At 41.1% G+C, this 27,857-nt stretch overlaps 1 protein-coding gene across 2 annotated transcripts; it reads right to left on the bottom strand.

Annotated features, from left to right (window-relative positions):
* Nucleotides 1-1,270: 1,270 nt before the first annotated feature.
* On the bottom strand, nucleotides 1,271-27,308 carry colec11 (collectin sub-family member 11). 2 transcript variants are annotated; one of them, XM_069886202.1, is made up of 7 exons: nucleotides 27,085-27,308; nucleotides 25,810-25,965; nucleotides 21,566-21,637; nucleotides 10,780-10,851; nucleotides 4,199-4,252; nucleotides 4,005-4,100; nucleotides 1,271-2,656 (listed from the first exon to the last, which is right to left on the bottom strand). In XM_069886202.1, the coding sequence occupies exons 2-7, from the start codon at nucleotides 25,937-25,939 to the stop codon at nucleotides 2,247-2,249; spliced, it is 834 nt and encodes a 277-aa protein (XP_069742303.1). In that variant the 5' UTR covers nucleotides 25,940-25,965; nucleotides 27,085-27,308; the 3' UTR covers nucleotides 1,271-2,246. The 2 variants fall into 2 exon arrangements, with proteins under 2 accessions (XP_069742303.1, XP_069742304.1); XM_069886203.1 differs by having other exon boundaries at nucleotides 1,271-2,638; nucleotides 27,085-27,301.
* Nucleotides 27,309-27,857: the final 549 nt, after the last annotated feature.

Here is a 27,857-nt window from a genome sequence, read left to right as displayed (position 1 = left end):
GTGAGGCCTTTCTGGGAAGATTTGGGTAATCACCTAGGGGAAAAAAAAATAACTGGAATTCAATACCCTCAGGCACCCGAATTATTTTTATTAGGGAATTTAGAAGATGTAAGACCTAAAATGAGGCTGTTGAAGTATCAATTAAAATTTGTTAAGCTCGCTTTAGCAGTGGCCAGGAAATGTATAGCGGTTTCTTGGAAATTTGATTCCCAACTAGGTTTAGCCCACTGGAAGATAGAAATGCACAACTGTGTTCCCCTGGAGAAGATCTCCTATAACCTCAGAAACAGGTAGGATGTATTTTCAAGAATATGGAATTCATACCTCAGGTACATCGTGGTAAATCTTTAATGATTCCCCCCTCCTGTCTCTTCCTCTGATGCTCACAGCCCAAGGACATCAGATAAGTTAGGTTATTTGTCCCTTGATGGGAGTCTGATTTATCCCAGGTGAAGCCAATCTTTTCTTACTCTTCTTAGTTTTTCTTCTTGTTTCTTGTGTTGGGGTGGGGGGGGGGGGGGTGGGGGTGGGAGAGATCCTCTTATTTTGTTCTTCTTTCTGGCTATTATCTTTCTATAATTTTTTTTCTCTCTTTGGTTCAACACAGACATTGAATTTGCATTTTTGTAGTATTATCGTAATTTTTTTTTCTTTATAATAATTGAATCACATTTTTTTTTCACTTTCTTTAATATCGACGAGGATTATTTGCATTATTTCGTTAATATTATGGACATTGGTGTTTTTCTTTTAGATTATTCTTCCTTTTGACTGCATGTTGATTGAAAATCCTCAAAATAAAATATTTTTTTTTTAAACTTTAAATTGCTGTGTGTCAACATCTTTGAAGATCTATCCTGGGGCCCTCATATTTGACGCAATCATGAAGAAGGCTTGCCAGCAACTTAAAATTGAGGAGTTTGAGGAGATTTGGTATCTCATCAAATACTCTTGCAAATTTCGACAGGTGTACCGCAGAGAGCATTCGGACTGGTTGCATCACTGGCCGGTATGGAGCTGCCAATGCACAGGACAGGAAAAGGCTACAGAGAGATGTGAACTTGGCCAGTGCCTTCATTGGCATCAGTCTTCACTCCATTGAGTGCATCTACAAGAGACGGTGTCTTAAGAGAGGAGCCTCTATCCTCAAGGCAATGCCCTCTTCATGCTGCTACCATCAGGAGGCATAGGAGCCTGAAGATGAACACCCAGCAGAATAAAAACAGCCGTCAGATTTCTGAATGGACAATGAACCACAGACACTACTTCATTTTCTCATTGTTTGCACTAATTTATTTATTTTTAACTACAATTTAAAGCAATATTTTCACCTGTGACACTGCCGCAAAACAACAAATTTTGTGACATGTTCATGACAATAAATTCTGATTCAATTTTCTGAAGTTATGTGATAGACACCAAAATAAATGCAGTAACAGCTTCAACTTCCTCTGTCTTTTTCAAGAAACAGAACTAGAATACATCTTTAACAACTCGTAATTTTCATTGTAAATAGGCAAAGTGAGTTGGAATTGTTGAATATTGAGGACCATATGATAAATCAAAATTAAATTTAAAAGCCTAAGGAAACTTTAATGCATTCTGTCTAATACATGGTAATAATGACAGGTCCTGGCCATGGAAATTCCAAAAAGAATTGAGAAGTTATTTTCTGAATTCTGTTCCTCCCAGAAATATTATTTACCTTCATTCCTTTTAAGATTTTACAAAATCTCAGACCAATCCCCCACCACCCCACCCCGATTCAGGAGGAGTTGGTGGTGTGGAGGTCTGGGGTTTTGACAATTCAAAACAGCAAGTTTAACTTACCTTTACACCATTCAATAATCAAAATGTCAAATGACAAACAAGATAAATATAAATACCAAAAAAAATGTGTTATATTGGCTTGATGCAACACTGTTAAACAAATGATTTCTGATTACACACACCTCTTGATTTTTATTAACCTGCCTTCTGGACACCTAGACTTGAGACACTATCCTATCAATTCTAAGTTATCTTTTGTCTTGTTTTCAGTAAAGACAAAGGAGAAAACTGTTCTGCTAAAAATTAATACATTTATCTTAGTTGTGCTGTATATTTAACAACAGTGAAAATTAAAATTCAGACTAAAACTCTGGTTGTTCTAATCATTCTCCCTTGAGGTATCGTAACATTTAACATGATTACCAATTTATCCATTGCAGATGTGAAGTAATATTCTACATCAGGAGCTAACTGAGTTATGGGACGTCTTTGTCAAATTCACAGACAAAATACATTGTAATGTGACAGGCAACATCATTCCAGCCCCCAGAAGATACCATTTCTGCACAATCTTCTTTGTCGTATGCATTGTTCGGCTCTCCATTCCGCCATTTGTTGAAGGTCAGAAGGGGTGATCCATCTGCAAAGTTGAACTGACCTTCCTGTTCCAGATCATTGATGCCAATGAATACTCTGCTGAGCCCTGCTTCGCTGATATAAGCTGCAATGAGGCTATTGGTTGCCTCATCTTTCGGCATTATGAGAAGTCCTCCTCGGTCACGGCAATACACATGGGCATCAATGTACCTCTTCTCTTCCTTCACCAGCAGATAAATCTTATTTTCTACCTCTCGTACTCCAGCAACAGCTGCAGGGGAGGGCAGTGCTGAAAAGTGAGGACTTTGATTTCTGTTATATTTAATAAGACATAAACAGCTTTACAAAGACTCTACTTCCTGCACAGAAACTATTGCATGACCTGGTCTGTTCAACTATCTTTATTCAAATGCTGTTGAGGGGGAAAATATCAAAATATTCCTATATAGTTCTGTTACTCGCTCCTCTGCAACGAATCCAAATCTTCATGCTGCATAATTTTATTTGTGGATGGATTAGGTAGTGACGGTGACAGCTCATAGATTCACTGTTTGCAGTTCTAGTTGCCCAGCTATAGGAAGAACAATAATAAAGTGGAAGGGGTGAAGAGAATATTGACCAAGATTAGATAGCTGGGGTTACAGGGAGAGGTGTGATAGGTTGCGTCTGTATTTCCAAGAGCATAGAAAGCGAGAGGCTATCTTATAGCGGTGCAGGCTAGAGGGGCTATGGTGGTGGTGGAGACCTGGAAAGGACTGTTGTGCCTTATTCTTGTTATCAGTGTAATTAGATTCTGTTGTCAAGTGGGATACCATGCCTGTGGGCAGTGGGTACAGTTGGTTTAATCTTCATTTCACAATCAGGAGTTGCAATTATCATAGATTTATCGGAAGGTGTGATTACCAGTGATTAACCAGCATCCAATGCACATGAATTGTATGTAGTTTATTTATCTGTGTGTGTCTTTGCGACTTCCCCTGCCTGTGAATAAAGATTCTTGTTATTGTACTGTGTTCAGGCTCATCATTTCTTGGACCCTCCAAACTTGTTCTCCACTTCAAGTGTGCACACATATTCATGCCTGGATCATATTGGATCCAAATAGAAAAAAAATAAATTTTGTGTTAATCTTATTGATAAAATTCAATTGACATTTCAATCCCTTTTTATTCTACTAAACAGAGGATGGTAGAGATTTAGCCTGCTTAATTTCTCTCCATGTTACATACTCACTATTCCAGGAATCAGTTCTGGTAAACATTTGTTATAATCACTCAATTTTACTTCTTTCAGCATGTATATGTGAAAAAAATGGGGCAGGTGAAAAGGTTGGGGAATTCAATTGATGTGTTTACTCTGTGTACCAGCTTGGACTCGATGTATCAAATGGTCTCCTCTTGTGTCATACATGCGAGTCACACAGCACAGAAAATGCCTCTTCAGCCAACCATGTCCGTGCTGAATATTATGTACCCATCTATACTAATCACATTTACCAGCAATTCAGTAACATGGCAATCCATCTGAAATGACCCAAGAGTCTCTTCCTCCATTACTCCCTTGGACAGTGCATTCCAGATTCCAAAGACTCTCTTGGCAAAAAAAAAATCTTGCTGGATATAAATGATCCAACTTACCATTTTTAATGAAGTTAAGTTCATTTGTAATCTTCGTTACAAGGATGTCCATTTCTCCAACTATCTTTCTGAGTTGGCCACATTCACAGGGTAAGCCTGAGGAGATCGTATAAGATTTTTTTTTCAGATATAGAATAAAGGCAACACATTAACCCAAAGTGTGTTGTACTCAAGAGGTGATCTAATGAATCTACCTGGGTCGCCAGTTTCTCCTTTCAGGCCCATATTGCCAGCCTCCCCTTTCCTTCCTAATAAACAATAAATACAAGGTGATAACGATATAAAGAGTTTGCATTGATATTATGCACAGAATTACAATGTAGGCAAGTGCATCAAAATTCTGTCTTGCTACAGCCAGATAGGTATGTTATTTGTTAAAAAATCAACAACAATAGTATATGTTAAATTACATCAGAACAAAAAGAGAAAATAAATATAAAGGATAGATAGAAAATATTTACTACAGTTAGTGCAAGATTAAAAAAAGGGGGATGTTTCAATACTGCAGTCAGGTAGTTTTTCTGGTTCGAGTTTATAGTTAGGGGTAGTGGGGGGGGGTGGGTGGGTGGTGAGGGAGGGGTTCAAGAGCCTGAAAGCCATTGGGGGGAAAAAACATCTTGAACCTAGACGTGCTGTATTTCAGACTCCTGAACCTTCTTCCTGAATGTAGCTGTGAGGAGATGTTGTAATCAGGGTGATGGGGGTCCTTTGACATCCTTTATGTCCTCACATCGATGTCTTCAACAGATGGGAGATCAGTGTGGTAAAACACTGTCTGTATATTTACCAGTCTGGGCACGCCCATTGGCCGGCTGTACCTGTGGCCCCTTCCACAGACTCCTGAATAAAGATGACTCTTCCACAGCCCCCTCCCCAGTTCAGGGCAGTCAACCAGCTTGGATGTGCCTCCATTCTACGGCTAATAATAGCCTCGGTTTACATCCAAGTCAAGTTATTGATGGTGCATCAGAGCCTGTGATGGACTTGGCTCTGTTTTCTCATTTCTGCAGTCTTCTGGGCACTTGAATTCCCAAACCAGGCTATAATAGAAATCAGTCTGTAAACATCCCACATAAATACACAAAAATGCTGGAGGAACTCAGCAGGTCACATAATGTCTGTAGGAGGCAACATTTGGATGCTGTGTGACCTGCTGAGTTCCTCCAGCATTTTTGTGCATTTACTACAGTTATAGCATCTGTACACTTTCTTGTTTCACAGTATATTTCCAAAGTGTGCCTGAGTATTTGGCGACATGCCAAATGTCAGAATCAGAATTTATTGTCATGACCAAGACCTGAAATTTGAGGTGTTGCAGCAGCATCTTAGTACATATATTCATATTATAACCATCTTACAACATTACCATACAATAAATAATAATAATAGTGTACAACAAGTAAGGCAGTCTCTTTGGTTCATTGATTATTCAGGAATCTGATGGATGCAGGGGAAAAAGCTGTCCTTGTGCTGCTGAGTGCTCGTCTTTAGGCTCCTGAACCTTTTCCCCCCCCCCCCCAATGGTAGCAGAATGACAAGGCCTGGGTGGTGGGGGGTCTTTGAGGATAGAGGTTGCCTTTTTAAGACACTGCCTCATGTAGATGTCCTCGATGGAGTGAAGTCTGGTGCCAGGGATGTTGCAGGGTGAGTTAACAGGCCTCTGGAGTTTATTCTTCTCCTGAGAGTTGGCTCCTTCCTACTAAAGAGTGATGCAACCAGCCAGAATGCCCTCCACAGTAACCTGGAGAAGTTTACGAGAGTCTTCAGTGACATATTAAATCGTCTCAGACACTTCACAAAGTATAGTCGCCTGCGAGCCTTCTTTGTGATTGCGTCAATGTGGAGGCTCCAGGAGAGATGCTTCAAGATGTTGACACTCAGGAATTTTAAGTTCTTGACCCTCTCTGGGTCCTGTTCCCGACTTCCTCCTCAAGTCTACAAGCATCTCCTTGATTGTGCTGATGTTGAGCACAAGGTGGTTGTTACATCATTCAATGAGCTGATCTATCTCCCTCCTGTACGCTTCCTCATTGCCATTTGCAATTCTATTGACAACTGTGGTGTCATTGGCAAAGTTGTAGATAGCATTGGAATTATTCCTGGCCACACAGACATGGGTGCACAATGAGTAGAGCAGAGGGCTAAGCACGCATCCTTGGGGTGCGCCTGTGTTGATAATCAGTGAGGATGAGACATTGTTTCCAATTTATACTGACTGTGGTCTTCTGATGGAAAAGTCAAGAATCTCGTTGCAGAAGGGGGTGCAGAGGCCTAGAGTTTGTAGCTTCTTGACCAGCACTGAAAGAATAATAGTACTGGAGGCTGAGCTGTAGTCGATGAAGAGCAGCCGTACGTATGAATTGCTCTCAAACTTTTAAAAAGGAGTTGAGGTGCCTTCCTCAAGGTTACCTTGATGTGTTTGGCTCCAGGAGAGGTCCTCCAATATGTGGACTCCCAGGAACTTGAAGGTACTAATCTTCTGCTCAGCTGTTTCATCAATGCAGATAGATGTGCGATCCCTCAGTCTTTTTCCTAAAATCCACAATAGATTCTTTGATCTGGATAATATTGAGAGCTAGATTGTGGTTCTAGCACCACCCAACCAGATTCTCAGTCTCCATCCTGCATTCTGTCTCATCATTTCCCATTATTTGGCCAACAAAGGTGGTGCCATTAGCAATTTTAGATTCTATTGGAGCCAAACTTGACTACACAATCATGAGTGCACGGGGCTAAGAGCAGAGAACTAAACAAACAGCCTTGTGGTGCCTGTGTTGATAATCAGCGAGGAGAAGGTGATGTTGTCAATCTTCACGGAATGGGCCTGCCAGTGAGGAAGTTGAGAATCCAGTTGCAGAAGGATGAACAGAGAGCCAGATCCCCAAGTTCGATCATAAACTTTGCTGATATTGAATGCTGAGCTACAACAAGGTGATCTAACACAGAAAGCCAGAAAGGTGGCATCTGCCATTGATTTGTTATGGCTGTAAGCAGACTGAAGTGGATCGAGGTCCTTCCTGAGACAGGAATTGATCTGCTCCAAAGCACTTCATTGCCGATAGATGTTAGTGCCACTGGCCATGAGTTGTTGAAGCAGGACACTTTGCACCTCTTGGGCAACAGAGTGCTTTTGAACAGATGTTCTTTTGAAGCAGGTGGGCACCTCAGATTGTAGCAAACTCAGCGACAAGATGGTGCAATGGATGCAGGAGGCCATGGAGGCTTTCCATGCCACCAAGACAGCACTGGTGAAGGCCACAGCACTGTCACACCCTATCCTGCCTATCCCCCACCCACCCGGCCCTCACAACAGACACTTCGGACAGAGCAGTGGGTGCGGTGCTAGAGCAATAAGTCAATGAGCACTGGCAACCCCTCGCCTTCATCAGTAAGCACCTTCGAACACCAGAGCTCAAATATAGCACGTTTGACCACAAACTGCTGACCTTGTACTTGGCGAAAAGACACTTTCGCTACATGCTAGAGGGAAGGGTGTTCACCACCTCCACAGACCACAAACTGTTGACCTACGCGCTCACCAAGGTCTCGGACCCGTGGTCATCAAGACAACAATGGCACTTCTTCAACATATCGGAATTCACCACAGACATCTGCCATGTTGCCAGCAAGGCCAAAGTAGTAGCCGACGTGCTGTCTTCACCCGCTATTGCCGCAACCCGTGGAAGGCTCAACGTCACCCAGCTCACCAAGGACCAGAGAGAGGACACAGACATCCAGGCATACTGGACAGCCATCACCAGCCTGAAGGTCAGAGATTTCTGTCCCACACCACGAAAACCAGCCGTGCTGTGCGACATCTCCACCAGATCCCCAAGGCCTGTCCTACCCACAACCTAGTGGCAATGGGTTTTTGACAAGATCCACAGTTTGTCTCACCCCTCCATAAGGTCCACAGTCTGCCTGCACTCGGACAAGTTCGTGTGGCATTGACTCTGCCGAGATGTTACCCTGTGGGCTTGAACCTGCTTACAGTGCCAGTGTGCCAAGGTGCATCAGCACATTAAAATCCCCTACAGTCTTTTGAGCCAGCGCAATGCAGGTTTGAACATGTCCACATCGACATTGTTGGCCTCCTCCCAGTGAGCCAGGAGATGAGGTATCTGTTCACGACCATCAACAGGTGGTCAGAGGTGATACTCATGGTTGCGTATGACACAGAGACGTGCACCTGGGCTTTCCTCACCACCTGGGTCGTGCGTTTCAGAGTCCTGACCAATGTTACATTGGACTGAGGAGCGCAGTTCACCTCCTCTGTCTGGTCCAACCTGTATAAATTCTGCAGCAGCCAGGTCCACCATATGACAGCCTACCATCCCCAAGCAAATGGACTGGTCGAACAGTTCCACAGCCACCTGAAGGCCACATTGAAAGCCTGACTGAACCGGACTGAACTGGATGGACAAGCTCCTATGGGTACTGCTTGGGATCTGCTGGCATCAAAGGAGGACCTACCAGCATGGTCAGCAGAGAAGGTGTATGCGCACAGCTCTCCATCCCAGGGGACCTGCAGTCCACCCACTACATTTTCATATGTAGAGGACAGCAAGGGACCCCCTACAGTGCCCATACGAAGGGCCCTTCAAGTACTGTGGAGAGATGGCGTGGTGCTCACATTGAATATTGTCAGCCAAAGGGACAGATTCATAGTTAACCGCCTTAAAGTTGCGCAGATGGACTCCGACTTGCCATTCCCGGACCCCCGGGTCAAACACAGAGGTAGACCGCCCAAAGACTAAGTCAGTCCGCTCAGAGAGTGGTGGCAATTGTGGAGGGGGTTGGGGGGTAGGTGTAGCGGGCCGAACAACCGCATGAGTAAACTGGCTGAATCGCCATAACACGCGGCTGGACAAGATGGTCCAGGCTCCCCTTCACTGCCGAGAAGGAGCCCATGCCTAGCGCCACGTGTGAGCTAAAGAGCCCTCCACTTAAGCGTAGCGGCCCGCTGGCCGGAGAGTGACACCGTGATGTGATGACATCACTTCAGGAAGCTGGCGGGTACATCACCAGAAGTGGGTGGGCCAGCATGGAGATGTGGGGAATTCAAACCAGTAAAGTCAGTCTTTGGTTTACACTCACCTTGTGTGGACGTCTCTTTATTTGGTAACGCTGCTGCAGCAGATGCTGCAATAGTTCCCCCCCAACACAAATTCTTCCAACCTCTAAGTATAATTTAGGAGAAGATTATAATTAAGGAGAAGATGATTAACATTCTGACTGAAAATATTTATTTTTTTGAAAAAATCTATCAAAAATCTTGGGAAAAATTCCTTGATTGAAGGCATGCTGTGTTGGATAAGAAGTTGTTTTATTTCAGTAAATTTCCAAGAAAACATTTCCTCATGGGAAATCCTAAACCAGAAGGAGAAAGTATTACATTTTTCCCATATTATGCATGCATATAATAAGAAATTAAGCTTGTATCAAAACTTTGTCAACCATTCCCAAAATGGAGGAACAAGTGTGAAAACTAGACAGTGAACATTCCTAACAAATGTCATTGAGATATAACCTGCACTTCTCTGAAAACAAAAACTAATTTTAATCACTTAAATAAATAGAGATATAATAAGGAAAAATTGTCCTGTGTAAAATGACAAAGTAGATTTTTCAAAGTATTGAGAGATCTTTAGTGCCTCAACAGACAAATATGCTTTTTGCCTGAACTTAACAAATATGTCAATTATGAGTCCAAGTCTAAACTTTTCCTCAATGGGCTTGCATATAAAGTTTATTTCCCACCCCCCATCCCCCTGCTTCACTTGCCAAATTAGGAAAACCCTGGGCAATTTGTCTTCCCTTTAGCCATCTGCTCCTTCCTGGATCTTAAGATCACCTCATCCAGAGCAACCATGAGCCCAAATTTGAGTCTTTATGTGGTCTGCACATCCAACTATCCCATAATGTCTTTATTCAAAACTCACCCGATTCAGCCTGTGGGCATTTATATATCATTTGCACAGTCTGGCCAGGTTTGGAGAAAGACAGACGTGAAACAATTAGGGTGGTCATTAAGCCTGGAGGTGGAATTTTTTTTAACCGCATGGAAGAAACCAATTCCAGCCATTGAAACACATGCTGCCAATTTTGCCCAATTAATCCACAGTCCTGTACATCAGGGGTGGCCAAACTTTGGCCCCCGGGCCAACTGCAGCCCGTTGCCCATTTTTAAGTGGGCTGTTAGAAAGAATGGCGCTGCCAGAGCTGCTGTAATGCCAGCGCCACTGCTGGTGCAGACCCAAAGTCTCAGCACTCCCCCACAGGGTCCAACCTCCCAATCTGACTGCCCTCATCTCTGTACAGCCTGCTAAAGATGCTAATGGTGGCTGAAAACTGCTGGGCTTAAAATTGTTTGGCCAGTGACTCTTTATATTTTTCTGTACATGGCCCACAACAAAAAAAAAAGTTTGGCCACTCCAGCTGTACATTTTTTTTCGAGGGTGATAGAAAACCAGAACTCCTGGGGAAAGCCCATACAGGTCATAGGGAGAATATACAAACTCCTTGGGTGCAATGCCAGATGCAAACCTGGGTCTCTAATACTGTAATAGCGTTGCGCTAACCGCTACACTAACCAAATAAAGTAATGACTACTGTGGGAGGAAATTTATTGCTGTAAGATATATCTAAGAAACTCACATTAGTTAGCAGAGGCAGAAATATCACCAAAAGGGTAGCGAGATTTTCTTTCTTTTTAAAAGATATTTTTATTGAGCTCGATTTTGTATCTATGATCTTGACATGAATTATTAAATACCTTTTAACCCAGCTGGCCCTACTTTACCATGACGACCCATCATGCCTTTTGAGCCTTTTTCACCCATTGGTCCTGGAAAGGAAAAAGTCATAGATTATCCAACACAATCTTTACAACTTCATTGGATTAATTTCTTCACTTTGCAGAAATATTTATGATTAATAAGAGCATATTCAGTGTCTGTCTTTTCAAGAAATATGCATGCACAGGAACACTCCAAACAGTAGAAATAAACTTGAGGCATAAATCTACAATTCTGGTCAGTTTGATAGGTATTTCTGTCCTTTCGAAACAAAAGGTGCATCACAAAACTGAAGATGGTGTTTGAAAATTATCCATCTGATGACGATTATTTTTTATTATTAATAGAATCTAATTAAAAATGAACAAGTTTTTCTCTAAAGCAATTTCCCTTCTATCTATTTCCCTTTTTTCATTACTCTAGATGTAGAGACACTAACCAAAACAACTGTTGTAATCCTTGTGGTGAAAGTGTTCATGTAATTATAATAGGTAGGAAACTTAAGAACAAGAGCTTCGAAAAAACTGGAGTGATATTGGCCCATGGTATGTTGAAGTGGCCGAATATGTTCACTGGCAATGGTATTATTAGTCCTAGAGTTTCCATTGTCCAATCTGGTTACATTTGCCTGCATTCTGTCCATATCCCTCTAAACCAGTGTTTCTCAATCTTTTCCTTTCCACTCATATACCACTTTAAGTAATCCCTATACCATCGGTGCTCTGGGATTGCTTAAGGTGGTATATGAGTGGGAAGGGTAGGTTGTGAATCACTGCTCTAGACCCAATTGTTATTGGAATATTTTGCTTGAGAAAAATTGTCTTTGGCCTATTTCCTTTGGAGTTATGAAATCGTGCACATAATGAGTCAATTAGGTACGATTACAACAGTGGTTTTCAAACATTTTCTTTCCACCCACATACCACCTTAAGCAATCCCTTACTAATCACAGAGCACCTATGGCAGAGGAATTATTTAACATTGTAAAGTTGAGTGGAAAGAAAAACGTTGAGAATCACTGCTCTAAACCTTTCCTATCCAATGTATCTATTGAAATGTCTTGAACATTATATAGTCCCTGCTTCGACCACTTCCTCTGACAGCTCGTTCCAGATACCCATTGCCCTTTGAGTGAGGATCCCCTATTAAATCTTTCTTCTCTCACCTTAAATCCACACCCTCAAGTTTCATATCGCTCTATCCTGGGAAAAAGAGAATGACTATTTACCTTATCAGTGTTCCTCATGGTTTTAGAAACCTCTGAAGTCCCTCTTAGCCTCCTTCACCCCAGAGAGAAAAGTCCCAGTTGTCCAGCCTCTCTTATAATTCAAGCCGTCCTGATAACATCATCATGAACAGTTTCTGCATCCTTTCCAGCTTAATATGCTTTCTATAGCTGGTTAATAGATGTGGGCACAATATTCCAAGTGTGATCTTACCATCTGAAAACAATTGTAACATGCCATCCTTGATCCTGTCTTCAATGCCCAGACTGATGAGGGAAGATACACCAAATACTTTCCTCACCACCCTGGTTTGGTTTGGAGCTGCGTCATTAGCACTTTATGGAGAATAAGTTAATGGCCACCCCACTGCCAGAATCTCGACACTTTTGCTAAAAATCCAGCTCTAGCTGTGGTTTGAACTTTTGTTCCAGAACTTTGGAGGTCCACACAGATTTAAACAGAAATAATTCAAAAACTGACATTGGATCCATAAGTACAAATAGATATAAACACATGGACTAACCAGCTAGTCATTAAATTCATTCCCTGGCTATGTTAGCGATGACCTCGTGTCCTTTTTTTGAAACATAGTGCCAGACCACTTACAAGCAGTGTTCTGTAAAACAAGCCCATGTTATAGCTGGTGAGCTAATGACATTTGAAAATTAATTTATGATCATTTGACACGTAGTAGTGGTTATGCTGCTTGGGAGGTACAAACCAAGAGGCAGAGATTGTGGGAAATTGTTCATTTTTCTGAATTTAGAATTATATGCTGATTAACCAGCTGCAAGCAGATTTTAAAAAAAAACGAACTCTAACATCTACTGGATTTGCATTCTTTCAATGCTCATAGTCACAATAGAGTTAGTGTTCTCTATTTTAATTAATTTAAATTTTATTTTGTTACTCCCAAGAAGCATGAAATATTCTGCTTTTTGAGGTACTGAGAAATGAAGAACTGATAAGAAGCTCATTTCTGACTCTGCTCAATATTCAAATGGACCACCTGTCTTAGATCCATGACTCTTTACATTTGTATCCAACAAAAATAATCTGTATCAATCTGAAACATGGATTTAAAATGGGATTAATGTAAATGGATGAAGGATGGTCTGCATGGACTTAATGGGCTGAAGGGCCTGCTCTGTGCTGTATAATTCTATGACAAGTTCCAATGATATCAACATTCTTTTTTTTTTTAAAAAGCACCCAAAATTCCAAATTTTGACTGCATAGAAATGATTTCTTCCTCACTGTTCGCATTCCTCACTGTTGACTTGATTCTAATTTTAAGATTATGTACTCTTATTTTCCATTCCTCCACCACACAAAATAATTGCTATGTTTGGTGCCTCATCTTCCCAGGGTTGGTAAATACTGAAAGAAATGCAAAGTTGATTTTTCCCCTCTTAAAAAACAAGATCTTGCTATATTCTTAATGGTATTGTTAGCTCAAAAACTGCATCTTTAGTGAATGATGACATTTGGAGGACAAATTGTGCCAGATACCATTTTGATGAAGAAGCACGTGTAATGAAAATCTGACTGAATTAATGCTTATATGATGCCAGTACTGTCTTTCTAGAGCTCAACACTATAAATATTCTCCTCTAACATGGCTAAACAGAACAGTACCAATAATGTTTATAGATACTACTTAATTGTTAGTTGAGCTCTTCTACCTGTTGTTATAGTCTAGGTGTTTGCCATTTTCTGGAGTTGTCTTGAGTTGCCAAGACTTGGATCTCATGCCGTGACAATTTTCCATTTTTTGCTGACTGCAAAGCTTCTCCACAAATTAATGGCTCCCACTTTTTGGTGGAGAAAGAGCAGAGGTGTTGGGTAGAGAAAGTGGGTAGTGGGAGTTTGGGGTAAGCAGAAGGATCCTTAGCCAGAGGATATAAACATTTAGCATGTTTTCCTGAACTTCAGCGAGAAACAGATTTTAAATTTTCATTTCAATAAGGACCATCTCACTGAAATATTTCAAAAGCTAAAGTTACAGGAATCATAAGTCGGCTTCCATCTGCAATCTGATATGATCTCAAAGAGACATAAACAGATAAAGCACAGAAACTGATCCTTGGGGCTGCCAAGACTGCACTGACCACTAATGATGTGTGCTATTCTCCCCACATTCCCATCAGCTCCCCAGATTTTATCACTCACCGACTCAGAATTCACAGTGTCCAATTGGTAGAGGAAACCTGCTCAGCTGAGAGAAACCCATGCAGTTACAGGGAGAGCATGCCAACTCCACGCAGCCAAGGTCAGGAGTGAACCTGGGTGTTTGATGCCGCGAACCAGCAGCTCTAATTCTCACTCCACTGTTCCTCCCACATCTTCATTTGTCAATTTGCTTTGGAACATATTGAGCCTCTTTTTTTGTGTGCGTTTTTACCAACAGTGGCATCACTAGGATTGGTGTCACTCAGTGTGGCAACTCATGGTGTCACCCCTCCATGGACCTCCTCCTGTACCAGACCATACAGAATCTTTAGTAATGTCTTTTGTACTAAATGCTACTCAGAAATCGTAATTCCCATATATCACTGAATGTAACGGGAATAGTAAGTAGTCAGATAAACAACTATCAAAATTTAAATTACACCTTTAAATTACAATATCATATGCACAACACAAATGTATTTACTTTTATATAATTTCATGTGGTTAAAGTGAAAAAAATATAGTTGTAAAAATATAGAATAATATGTGATAAATATAGTTGTAAATTTTTTAAATGTAATATTTATTAGATTATATGAATACTAACAACAAAATTGTTTTGTAAATTCTTTCTACATTGAATTATGTTATTACAGTAGTTACATTATTAGTAATTGAGTAGAAGCCCCTTTTTGATTTTTCTCCTTTTCCTTTAATTACTTCATTCTTAAAAAAAGGTATTGATATCCGTTCACAAATAGTAATTACAATATTGTAGCAAAAACACCAGAAAATTGTACATAAACAGCGACAATAAAAACATCAGCTGCAACTAAAACACAGTGCGTGCAGCCGAAACACTGCTCAAAAAATTTTAGATAGTCATTTTGGTGTCACCCGGTGCGATGTGCACTCCCCCCCCCAGTGACTACCAAGCAGGTTCTGGATAGTTGTTGACAGAGAAAGGTAGATTGTGAATGAACAGATGTTTCTGTGTTCATTACTGGCTCTGCATTTATGAGTTTTAATTAAAAAAAAATAGACATACAGCATGACAACAGGCCCTTCTGGCCCACAAGCCTGTGCAGCCCAAATACCCCAAACAACCAACAACCCCAATATGTTTTGAAGGGTGGAAAAAAACCAGAGCACCCTGAGAAAACTCATGCAGACACAAAGAGAACGTACAATCTCCTCATAGACAGCGCCAGATTCAAACCCCAGTCGCTGGCGCTGTAATAGCATTCCACCATTCACTGTACTAACTGTCTTCAATGACAGCCTAGGAAAATGGTGATTGTTGAACTACTTCCACCCCTCGTCTTCTACTCATGAGATCATTGCTGGAAAGTTTGTCACCATGATTGGTTTCTCAGGATGGCGAAGTTGTGCAACTTACAATAGGCTACCACTAGTCATGGCACTTGCTTTGCCAAGCACTGTGAGATTCTGCCAGAGCAGTGCCTATAGTGGTTTCAGGGCACCAACGTTCTGCTCCACTGCAGTCATTGCTTTTGCTGTATGAGATATGAACCAAAGTCATCAGGCTATATCTTCAATCCTTGTTGCCTGCCCCATATCAACCCTTTCATCTGTTGTGCCAGGCAAAATCAAGCTGCCACAATGCTCTGAGCAGAACAGAATTGCTGGAGGAAGTCAACAGGTTCTTGCAGCAGTTCGCTGCCTGCTCCTGATACCTGCAGCTTTTGTGTTTCTGTTTGCCAATGAAGAAGATGATAATGAAGATAATGCACTGTTGTCTGATTGCTAGAAATTGATCTGTATGATTCACTGTCAGCTGAACAAGTAGGTAGAGGAATCCTTTCCTTTCCAGTATTATTGACAAGCTTCCAACAACAGCAGATTAAACTTGCTTTTGCACCCAGAAACAATGGATGGGGAAAACTCAGACAATGTCATTCCAACACAATGAGTCTCTGAGTGGGGGTAAACAAACCAACACCTTCGCCAAGCTACTTCCCAGTTTCTCATTTCGTCACTGGACTATCTTCAAGATCTCTGCAAATCCCTGTGCCAACGTTGATGCCAGTTTCTTCTGTGCTTCTTGAACTTGAATTCAAATTTTCTGGAAAGGGAGTCTACAGCAGCATTTCACTCTGCATGCCAATCAGCCATGTTTGGGCTACCCCATTGAATTCCTCATTTCACTCTGCATGCCAATCAGCCATGTTTGGGCTACCCCATTGAATTCCTCATTTCACTCTGCATGCCAATCAGCCATGTTTGGGCTACCCCATTGAATTCCTCATTTCACTCTGCATGCCAATCAGCCATGTTTGGGCTACCCCATTGAATTCCTCATTTCAGTCCTATACAGCTGATCCTGAGTGTGATCTCTCCCTCCACTCAGCTGGTGTTCCTTGCTCACCTACCATGGTTGTTGACCTATTGTTCTCAGTGCTTCATTTTGTTAGGCACCCACCCCTGTGCTTCTTCAAGTTAAACATGCTTCCACAATAGCTGCAAGTGTAAAATCACCCCTGTCATCACTGTATTCTTGAGTCAGGCCAAGCTACATCACCCCTTGTGATGCACTGTAGCCAGAATCAGACACACACAAAGATAAAGACTGGACAACAGGCTTTAATCCACAAAGACTTCCACAGAGCCAGGCTGGCTGTGGCTGCAGCAACTCTGAGTGAGGCCTTGGGAGGCCAGCGCAGGCTTATATACCGGAGGGTGATTGACACCTGACTGGGTGAGGCTTGATCCATTCAGGCCGACTGATTGACAGCCGGCCAGGTGTTGTCCTGTCCCCTTACACTCCTGCAGGTACAGAGGTTGCCCCCTGCAGTTGGCCGGTGGTGTAGCACCACACCCCTGCTGATGATCAATGCAGGGGGAACAAGGCTGCATACACAGTCACTTACTCTATGGCCATGATTGCAGAGCCAAGTTGGGCTCCATGCAAAAGCAGAGGGAAGTTCATCTCCAACCCTCCACCCTCACTACATTCTAGAGAGAATGTATCGAAAGCATCCTGTGCAACTGCATCACCGCCTGGTTTTGAAGCTATACCATGTCGGACCTCATGACCCTGCAGAGGATAGTGAAGTCAGCAGAAAAGGTAATTGGGAGCTCTCTTCCTACCATGAAGGACGTCCACAACAGTTGATGCAGGTGAAAGGCAATAAACATTGTGAAGGACTCTACAGACCTTTCACCTAAATTGTTCTCCCTTCTGCCATTTGGTAGGAGGTACTGTTGCACTCAGGTCATTATGTTCAGATTGGACAACAGTTTTTTTCCCCCCAAGCCATCATCTCCTGAATTCCCAGAAAAGATGTGCATAGTGTACCTTAGAATAGAAGTTTAAAACTTTAATGTCCAACTTTTATTAAAATATGTTTCATGGTCCTGGAGAATACTATTTCATCTTTACCATGCAAGCATGGTATTAACGATAAAGGTGGCTTGACTTGAATAATATGAAATGATTCATATGTGAGAATCTGATTGAGTAGTGCTAAAACAATTACGGTCTCAATGTCAGCAAGACCAAGGAGCCGATTGTGGACTTTAGGAAGGGGGAGTTAGTTTGTTCAGGATCCTGGGACTCCACATATGGGACCTCTCCTGAGGCCGGCACATTGAGATAACTGTGAAGAAAGCATACCAATGCCTCTACTTTCAAAGGAGATATCGTATTTTGTTAAATACTTTATTGAACCTCCACAGGAGCATTTCAGGAAGTGTACTGACAGGTTGTATCAAGGCCTGGTTGAGAAACTTGAGTACCCAGGAATGAAGAAGACTACAGAAAGTAACAAACCGAGCCAAGTCCATCATGGGCATCGATCTCCTATTCAGGGAAGATATCTACTTGAGGCTCTGTCTCACGAAAGCAGCCAACATCATAAAGGATTCCTATCAGCCTGGTTTAACTCTTTTCTCACTGCTACCTTCAGGCGCCTGCCACCTCTCAGTTCAAAAAGAGTTTTTCAAATAGGTATCAGAATCTTGAACCTTCCTGTACAGCCCAAACAGTTGCACAATTGCAACATCACATTTTTTGTCACTAATTGCAGCTAAATATTTATACTACAGATAATTTTTTTTTCTCTTTCGTGGTCATTGAATTTATATTTATTATTTGTTGGTGTGCTTTACATACTTGTGTAGTTTCAATAAGCAGGCATTTCAGTGCATTTGTATATTGTGTTTATATGCTCGAGGGTAAACTCTCATTTCATGTTTGCACTTTGGTTGTCTTGACTGAATACCTGGCATTGAATTCAAGCTGTGAGGTGTGGTCTGATGCTTGCAATCCTACTAAATGTGTGAAGGTGGCATGAGGGAGTGATGCTGGCTTTGAATCCTAATTGATCACAAGTATTGGAAGATAACTTCAGGGTTATGATGCAGTGAACATAGCCTGATGTTATTTGAAGATGCATTAATCTTCGTCCGCGAAGCCAACCCAAAGAAAGAAAAGAATTGACCTTGACTTCTCCTGAGGTCTTTGACTTCTTAAGGCACTGCTTCTAGGTGTCTTGATGTCCTGTTGGCTGGTTACACCAAGACTTCGAGTGCAGCATTTGACAAAGTTGCAGCTCATTATGTTGTGTCACTGTTTCCCCAGTGAGATTCGCACTAAGTGAGATTCACTTCTTGCATTGCTGCTGGCATCTGCTTCAGTCACAACCCTCTTCGTCATAAAAGGGGAAAACTACCTTTAAATTGAACTGACAGTGGCTTACTAGAGCGGGCCAGTCATCATATTTTCCAAGTCAGTAAACAAAATAGTTAATTCCAGCTGGACACTGAAATTGTTCAATACCAGGCAGCACAATGCTGGTAAGCTTTCTGCATTTGAATTGGATCAGATTAATCAGACATTGACATACCCATACATGCTCTTCAGAGTTCAGCATATGTAACTGGCACAATATTTTACATTCTGTTTACACTAAGTTGGGGGCATGTTAAAAGTAACAAAATACGTACATTGGGACAAAAATTAATGTAGCAGAAGGTGAACGGATGCCATGATTAGAATGATCTTTTCAATACCAAATATATGCATGCTCATCAATCACTGAAACACTGAAAAATCATAAATGAATACACATTAATATTCAATGAGAGCTTGTTGTGCATCATCTAACCAGGTAGTTTTCAAACATTTTCTTTCCACTCACATACCACTTTAAGTAATCCCTATGTCATTGGTGCTCTGTGATTAGTCAGGGATTATTTAAGGTGGTATGTGAGTGGGAAGAGAAGGTTGAGAATCACTGCTCTCGACCCAATTGTTACTGAAATATTTTGCTTGAAAAAAATTGTCATTGGCCTATTTCCTTTGGAGTTTATGAAACCGTGCACATAACGAGTCAATGAGGTACGATTAAAACACTGGTCTTCAAACGTTTTGTTCCATCCAAATACCAGCTCAAGTAATCCCCAACTAAACACAGAACACCCATGGTATCATAAATGCAGGGATTACTTAATGTGGCATGCGAGTGGAAAGAAAAAGTTTGAAAGCCACTGATCAAACCTGACAATGAAGAATTGGTAAAAAGACAGAAATGCTGGAGGAACACAGCAGGGCTTGCAGCGTCCACACTGACATTTCGGGGTCGATCCCATCTTCAAAGATGCTGCGAGACCTGCTGAGTTCATCTAGCATCTCTGTGCTTTTACTACCTTCACAGCGCCTGCAGGTTTTTGTGTTTCAATGTGGAATTGATAGCTGGGTCACTCAGGGTCAGTATCAGAATAAGTCTAATCGGGGGGTGGGGGGGGGGAGATTAGGGTAACCATGGAGGGGAGGGGGGGGAGAGACAAACTGACATTCAAAAACTCACTCAATGGGGTGGGGGTGGTGCCTACCTATATTTTGGTGCCATGCTATCATTAAGTGGAATAAATATTAATATGCTATTTTATGTTGAAAAAGAGCAAATCCCTTCCAAACAAGTTGGAATCCACTTTCCAGAATTTCACTGAAAGTTACCCGAATCTTTCAGATGAACCAGTTCTACACAGATAGAATTAGATCATGTTTTCACAGCTTTAGTTAAAAATAATTTCAGTAATGCCCAGACATGAGATAATTCTCTTGGAAAGAAAGACTCTTATTTAGAATTTTTAATCACCTGCCAATCAAAAGAATCCTCCTGTCAATATTCTAAAATTATTAACAGTACTGTCTACAATAGTCCAGACATAAATGACTCATTTGCAGTAATTTTTTTTCCATACTTCTCCATTATTTAATATGGTGTGGTGAAAGGCATTTGCATAGATGTATGGACTGACAAGTCCAAACCTCCCTGACCTTCCCCAATCCCTCCCTTGGCTCCTCTCCGGATTTCCCAATAAAGGCTGGCGTGCCCGGACTTGCCCCCTCTTGCTCCTGTACTTGGAACCTGGCCAAGTAGTTTATCAGTAATGCTCAGGTTTTTGGTAATTAAAACCGTTTAATCACTCCATCATGTCAACCTGATTATTTTGTGCACCACATATGGTATTGTCAAAAATGGAATGAGCAAACTTGGCAAATATCACAGAAACATTTTCAAAAATCTGCAGTCTAGTTCCTGCTGGAATTAGTTCTGAACCAACCCAAATCTGACAATGACTTATATTTAAATTTATGTTGAAAACAATATTTCAACTTCATGCATTTCACTTGTTAGCTACTGTTAATTCAATTAAGCTTCCTTCATCTCGGTGTCATTCACTCCTGGACTACCTGCGTTTTCTTTGTTTAACCATAAGCCCTGACACCACCACCATCCCAATCCCAGACTGGGAACATGCTAAGTAGAAAAATATAATCTCAAGAATGAAATTGCACCCATTTTGCATTTCACTTTTTGGTTCCTTTCTTGATGGTTTTATTCCATTGTAGCTGCCCACGTGCGGAGGCTGATGAAAATGGCTGATGAATGCGGCTGTCATCCCAGGTGACTTCCATATAGCAGGAATATGGGGAACTCTGGTGGGAATGCCGGCTAATTGAGGCCGGCGCTCCGATGACGCAGGGCCTTGATGTCAGCACCAGGGGTCCATATAAGCGCAACGACCAGAGCAATAAATGTCTAGTTTTCCAAGGCTGTGGTGTGTGTGTCATTCTTCACACTCGAGTAGCACATATGCTACACCATTGTAATATTTTGCTGACTTTAGAGCAGCTTTAACAAATTGTTCTGCAACATTTTACACTCCAAGAATAAAGCATAAAAGTAAGGATAGTTTTGCATAGGAATAAATGCAGGGACGGATTCCCATAATTTTTAGGCATCTTGTATGTACAATGCAGGCAAGATGTTAAATTACAAGCAAAATATTTATGAATTGGATATTTAACCAACCACAGATGACCTGGTTGAGTTACCTGGTTGTCCGACTGGGCCAACTTTTCCTAGCCTTCCAGGTTCTCCTTTCTGCCCCTTTTCCCCAGGTTCTCCTGGAACAGAATACAAATAATGAATGCATTATCCTTAGTGGAAGAGTAACTTCCAGGAAATGATTTCCATCCACATGCAGATGGCACCCCTCTAACCTTAGACCCCAGTATGCAGGTGCCAATCTCAAGGCATGGAATAGCAGGTGTAATAATTAACAAATATTTTACAATGAAGAATTCCATCTTCTAAAATTGCAGGCTGGATTGAGATGCTGAGGTACGTGGTTGAGGAAAGAGCAGAGGAAACTTTATAGCTGATGCATTTATGTACTATCGTGGTGTTCAACAGATTGAGTAGATATATGGATAGGAAGATTTTAGATGGACTAAATGGAGACAAATGGGACTAGCCCAGAATGCCAAGTTGGTCAGCATGAATGAGTTGAGCTGAAGGGCCTGTTCTGTGCTCTCTGACTCCATGATTCCATCATGGTAAAAGATTGAATCTGAATGTCCTTGATGTGGATGCGTCCAATTAATATGGAAAGAGCTCCATGCTCCAGTTCTGTCATATCTGTAACTAAAAGACTGTAATGACAGTTAACGTGTGGATGTACAGGGTGATGGCATATTCCACAGTTCTCCAGCTCTGTCTTAGTGCCTCAGTCACAGCCCACATCTAGCACCATGCAGAACTGCTGGCTGCCGTTTCTGCAAAACACTTTATTTCCACCTTTAAAGTGATTTTTTACAAATTAGGCGAGTACTTCCAGCTACGAGCAACCACTTTCACTATGAATCTCCATTTTCCAAAGAATAGTGAGTTTTATAAAAGAGTTGATTTCTTAAATTAACCACCGAAGAAAAGTTTCCCGCAACATTATTAAGACGACACTTTGGGATTGATATCTTTTGAAATGAATTCTAAACACAATGAGGGACACACAAGAGACTGGATGTTGAAATCTGGAGCAAAAAAAAACATTATTGTGGAAGAACTCAGCAGGTTATGAGCATCTGTGGGAGAAAACATTTTTTTTAAATTACAAATTTAGACATGCAGCATGGCAACAGGCTCTTCCGGCCCACAAGCCTGTGCTGCTCAAATAAACCTACAACCTCAGTAGGTTTTGAAGGGAGGGAGGTAACAGGACCTCCCAGAGGAAACCCATGCAGACATGGGACGAATGTACAAGTTCCTTACAGATTCAAACTCGGGACACAGGCGTTGCACTCACCATGACGCATGCATCCGTTTTCTCCCACTGAGTTCCTCCCGCTAATTGTTGTTTTGCTAACCAAATAGATATTGTTCACAAACACTTTCTTAACGTTCACCTGGGAAACTACAATCCACATTCTTCCCATAAAAATATTGTTTTAAACTTTAGACTGTGCTCCTCTTTCCTTTATGTCCATCCAGCAGGTGCTCGTTATATAAAGGCATGCTGCAATTTGTGTTTTGCTTGTTGTGTTGCTCCTTTCCTCCACACGACCATGGATTCCACTGAGGGTCAGGATATTGGCTACTTTCATAGAGCTGAAATTTCACATAGATCTGGCCTGAGAAGTCACCCTCACACCATCAGTGAGTACAAAGACAATAGCCTGCTTAAATCTGCTATTTATGGCTTTCCACATACATATTGTTTTCAATGTTCTGCTCTTCAATAAAACCAAAGCCAGTATCAGTTTTTTTTTTAAATAGCTTGATGGCTCTTTCAGAATCAGGGGCTTTGAACTGTTCACCAAAGAATTCAAAGCAAGTGTCGTCAACATTGACGCATCGGTAGCACTTTTGATCGAGTTTATGAGTGATGTGCTGGAACTTGGTGGTCTGATATTTCACTGTGCCAGGACTGAAGTATTGAAATTTCAGAGGTAGTAGCCTTCACATCGTTGTCCAGTTTGTCTGTCCAACAGGACATAAAGACGTCTCATTAACCTACCTGATGAAATGCAAAAGTGCACTTTGGTGAGGCTGTGACAATAAGGACGTACAAAAGACTCTTACAGAGGTGGATGGGTGTAAAAATAAAAATGGAGGGTTATGAGTGTGAGGTAGGAAAGGGTTAGATTGTTGTTGAGCGGGTTAGGCTTAGGATGAGATATAGGTTGGCACAATAAGATGGACTGAAGGGCCTGCACTGCGCTTTAATGTTGTGTTTTCTCCTAGCATTACCCAACCAAGGCAGTCAAAAACCAGGCTAATGAATCATTTATATCATCAATCTTCACAGGAACTTCGTGTACACAACTGACACCGATGCCCAAATCTGGTCTCTTAATCAATCACAAGCCTAATTGCTCATCAGTGGCCATGAATTTGGAAACCGAAGGGATGGAATTTTTTCCTAAATCATCCTATCCTACTACCTCCTCTCTTCTGTCAAATTATCTTTAAAACTGAACTGTTCGTCCAAATCTTAGGTCGGACCCCTAATTTTGCCTTGTGTGATTCTATGTCAAATGTAACAGGTCGTTTTACTGCTTTAAAAGGTATAAATGTGCATTTTGTTATTGCTTTTACTCATGTAGGAATCACTATACAATTACATAACGAAGTGGGCATGAGTACTTTGAGATATGCCGAGCAGGTCCCATATGAAACTATAGTAAACTGTTCCATGAGACACACAGAATTAAGACCAATTTTGACCCATAATCCATTATGTTCAGGATGGAATTATTAGTTAATTATTCATTCAGCAGCTTTCATTAATTGGATATTTTAATTGTACAATTAATAAATATTTTGCCACTGGTTTCCTACTTTGTTAACAGATACTGTATTCCAAGACACATTAGATTACATTTATTCACATCCTTTCCTTATCTATTGTTATCTGCATTGACAGTTCTCGTATTATCCAAGAAGAGTCAACAGATTCAAGAGCTCCTAAGGGAGAAAATTAAATAAAAAAATTTTGTTTTATTTAAAACTTGTTGAAGTTTGAACCTAAACAATTTTAACCAAACAAGGAACTTCCCTGGTGAACTCACTGTTCTCTTGTTAGTGGTGTCATTTATATTTTGTGCTTTGGCACTGCATTGTTTCTAAATATGGCACTAAAATCAACATTTCTGCAGAGCACGTTTTAACCTTTTCCTCTAATTTTTAAACTCAAGTTGATGAGCTTGAAAATTGGAGGGAAAAAGAACATTAGGAGCTAGTGTGTCAGCAAGCAATTCAACCTTGAGAGGTCCTTGCAGCTGAACGCATTCTAGCCCTCATCCAACACCCACCCACATTCAGCACGATTAGCGCAACGCTGTTACATCACGAGCAATTGGGACCAGGGTTCGAATCCTGCGCTCTCTGTTAAGAGTTTGTATGTTCTTCCACTGGTGCTCCAGTTTCTTCCCCCCCCCCCACCTCCCACTGTTCAAAAATCTACTGGGGTTTGTAGGTCAATTGGGCAGCATGGGCCAAAAGGGCCCATCACCGTGCTGTATGTCTAAATAAAAATATAAATTCCAGCAGTGGACTGTCATGACATAACTGACTCCACTGATGCTTAGTCTCAGATCAAATAATTCAGCAGATGCTGGAATCTCTGAGCACAAGAGGCTGTCGGGACTCAGCAGGTCAGGCACATCCATGGAGAAAAATGGACCGTGAATGTTTCAGATTGGGACCCTTTATCAAAACTAGAGTAGGAAGGAGAAACAGCAAGCATTAAAAGGGGAGGAGGGGCAAAGCAGGAAGAAAATGCTGGACAATAACTGCTTTCATTGTTTCCATCTCTCCTTTATCTGCTTCCATTCTTACTTTACTCTCACCACCTCAGCAGTTTTATCCCCTATCTGTCCCCTCTCCGAGTCACCCTCCTTCTTCTGACCAGTATCCTATCATCTCTCCTCCTCAGTCCTCCTTTTATAGCTTCCCACCTTAATCTCCCGCAAAGGGCCCTACCAAAATTTTTAACTTATCATTTCCACCAGTGGTTGCTGTCTGATTCATTGAGGTCCTCCAGCTTCTCATTGTTTGCTCAAGGAATTGTGTTTAGTTCACAAATGGATGTTGGATTTACAAAACAAGTATTCTGACAATCTCCATCTATCTTCTGCACCATGGAATAACTCTGCACTATTATTAATTAAGTATAATTTCTATTTTACACCCAGGAATGAGCAAGGGATATTACTATTATAATTTAAAGTAAAATATGCAGCATTAGTAAATAGCAGTCTACTGTAATTTGCAAATTACAAAGGTTCAAACATTATACCTTTCAGACCAGGGACCAGGATCTGTACTGAACATGATTCATCTGCCATGTGTTGAGATTCTCCAGATCTGAGCAAGGACAGGAGCAGCAGGCCAATTAGCAACACCAGTACAAACAGTCCACTGTTCATAATGTCCACAAGAAGTTCATCGACTCCTAAAGACAGAAATTCCTTTTATAAATAACCATCACAATGCTGAGATGAAGCAAACAGATTTTTTAACTCCTCACACACAAGCAACATTTAAAATCAATCCTTAGAATGTCTTTGCCCTACACCCACAATGTATTAAAACTAAAACTAACCATTTCATCTTTTGTTTTAATATATTTTCCCCCACAGAAACCTCAACACCCATGACTATTACCCAAAGTAACCTCAACCTATTTTATTCCTTCAATGCTTTTCAAGTTACTCAAGTCCTGGTATTCTGGGTCATGGAAGTATGGTTGAGGGAAGAACTCGAGGCTCAATTTTGATAGATCTTCATCCCCAATGCTTTCTATCAACATTCCAGAGTAAATGGTGGCATTAGCTCCCTGTGCTTGGCCCCAATGGACAAAATGTGACAGCATGAGAAAGGACTGGGAAGATGATGTCTTCCACCAGAATTCCCGCCAGTTACATATTTACCCATCCCCCCCTCCCCTCCCACTTAACCTTACTCAATGCTATGTGTATCTGCATAACATGAACAGAGGCACCACACCACCCAAGACTATGTCCCACAGGAGACTATGAGGAATTTCCAGAGACTAAATTTGAATTTCCCTAACGTTAACTTATGCAAGTGCCTTGCACGATGGAATTTGCTCTTCATGTTGGATTCAGAAAATGTGCCTTAATACTAGCTAGCAAGCAACATTAATAGATTAATTGAAGCAGTCCAACAACTACGCATTAAACAACTGCTTACTTCACTTTACAAAATATAATCGTTAACATGGGACAAAAGAAAACACTTAACTACATGTTCAGATCAGAATAACTTCTTACGTATTCACGTTCAATAAATTCCACCGGGTTTTAAAAATGATTTGTGCAGTCACTTCTTGGTCAGTAACTGATACTTCCGCAGATCAAAATTCTGAAACATTTTAAAGAGTTAAATGATGCACTCTCATTCAAATCCTTAGCAACTGAAATAAATTTGTTCATTTGCTAAGCTCCTTCTCCCTGTCTTTTAACAGCTGGCTACAAGGACTGTCATTTGGAAAGTAATATTGCACGTTTTAAAATTAGAATGGAATAAAACAGCTGAAAATTCCTCTTACCTTATGATGGAACACAGAGCAATGAGCAAGGATTCATCCTGAGCTTGTTCTCCCATCGCACAGATGAACTTTATTGCTGCTCTTGTTTACCAATGTTTGACAGTTTTTTTTTTAGGTTGACTGGTTGATGTAGCCTGCCCAAGAAAATCGGCTCAGCAAATCAAGAGAGAAAAATTGTAAGTATGACCCATAAATAACATCCTGTTTGACAAATGTCAGCTGGGGAGTTTGCAGCTGTAACAGACAACTATGGGAAAATTTAAGACCGAATAGTGCAAAAATAAAATCTTCAATATTTATTTAATTTTGATTTTTTTTTTAAATAAAAAATATTTTAAAAAACACACACAGTATACAAAGGTTTTTGCATGATGCATGGCATGGAAGTCTCGCTAATTTTCTATGTCACAGGATCTTCGAGTTGAGATGATTTTTCTCTTGTAAATCAAGTTACCAAGGGTTTAGTTGATATCTTTATCTTTTTGCAACGTGTACTACCATTTCCAAGATGAAGCAACAGTTTCCCAATATCTTGCAGGGCATAGTTTCTGAACTCTAAAATTATCATCAGTTCCAGCTGCTTGTGACAATACAGCTTCAGTGAGCAGTCCTTCTTTTCAATAAAATGTACAAAAGTAGTGGGAAGACAGAGGTGTGTTTCAGATTTCAAATTTGTGACAATTTTTTGGAAGAATCTGCTGAATTTTTCTTCCTTGAGTATCTGGAAATTATTTATGCCCTGTATACCCTTTCAACAGAATATGGAAGAGTAC

This window comes from Narcine bancroftii, chromosome 6 (genome assembly GCF_036971445.1).
Source record: "Narcine bancroftii isolate sNarBan1 chromosome 6, sNarBan1.hap1, whole genome shotgun sequence".
NCBI lineage: Eukaryota > Metazoa > Chordata > Chondrichthyes > Torpediniformes > Narcinidae > Narcine > Narcine bancroftii.
The sequence above is the reverse complement of the archived record's forward strand: the minus strand, read 5'-3'. Positions and strand labels throughout refer to the sequence as shown.

Coding starts and splice junctions, on each gene's coding strand:
- colec11 (XM_069886202.1), bottom strand. CDS start 25,939: ATGAACAGTGGACTGTTTGTACTGGTGTTGCTAATTGGCCTGCTGCTC. Junction 21,638..25,809: donor CCTGGTCCCTGGTCTGAAAG/GTATAATGTTTG, acceptor ATTCTGTTCCAG/GAGAACCTGGGGAAAAGGGG. Junction 4,101..4,198: donor AGGAGAAACTGGCGACCCAG/GTAGATTCATTA, acceptor CGATCTCCTCAG/GCTTACCCTGTGAATGTGGC.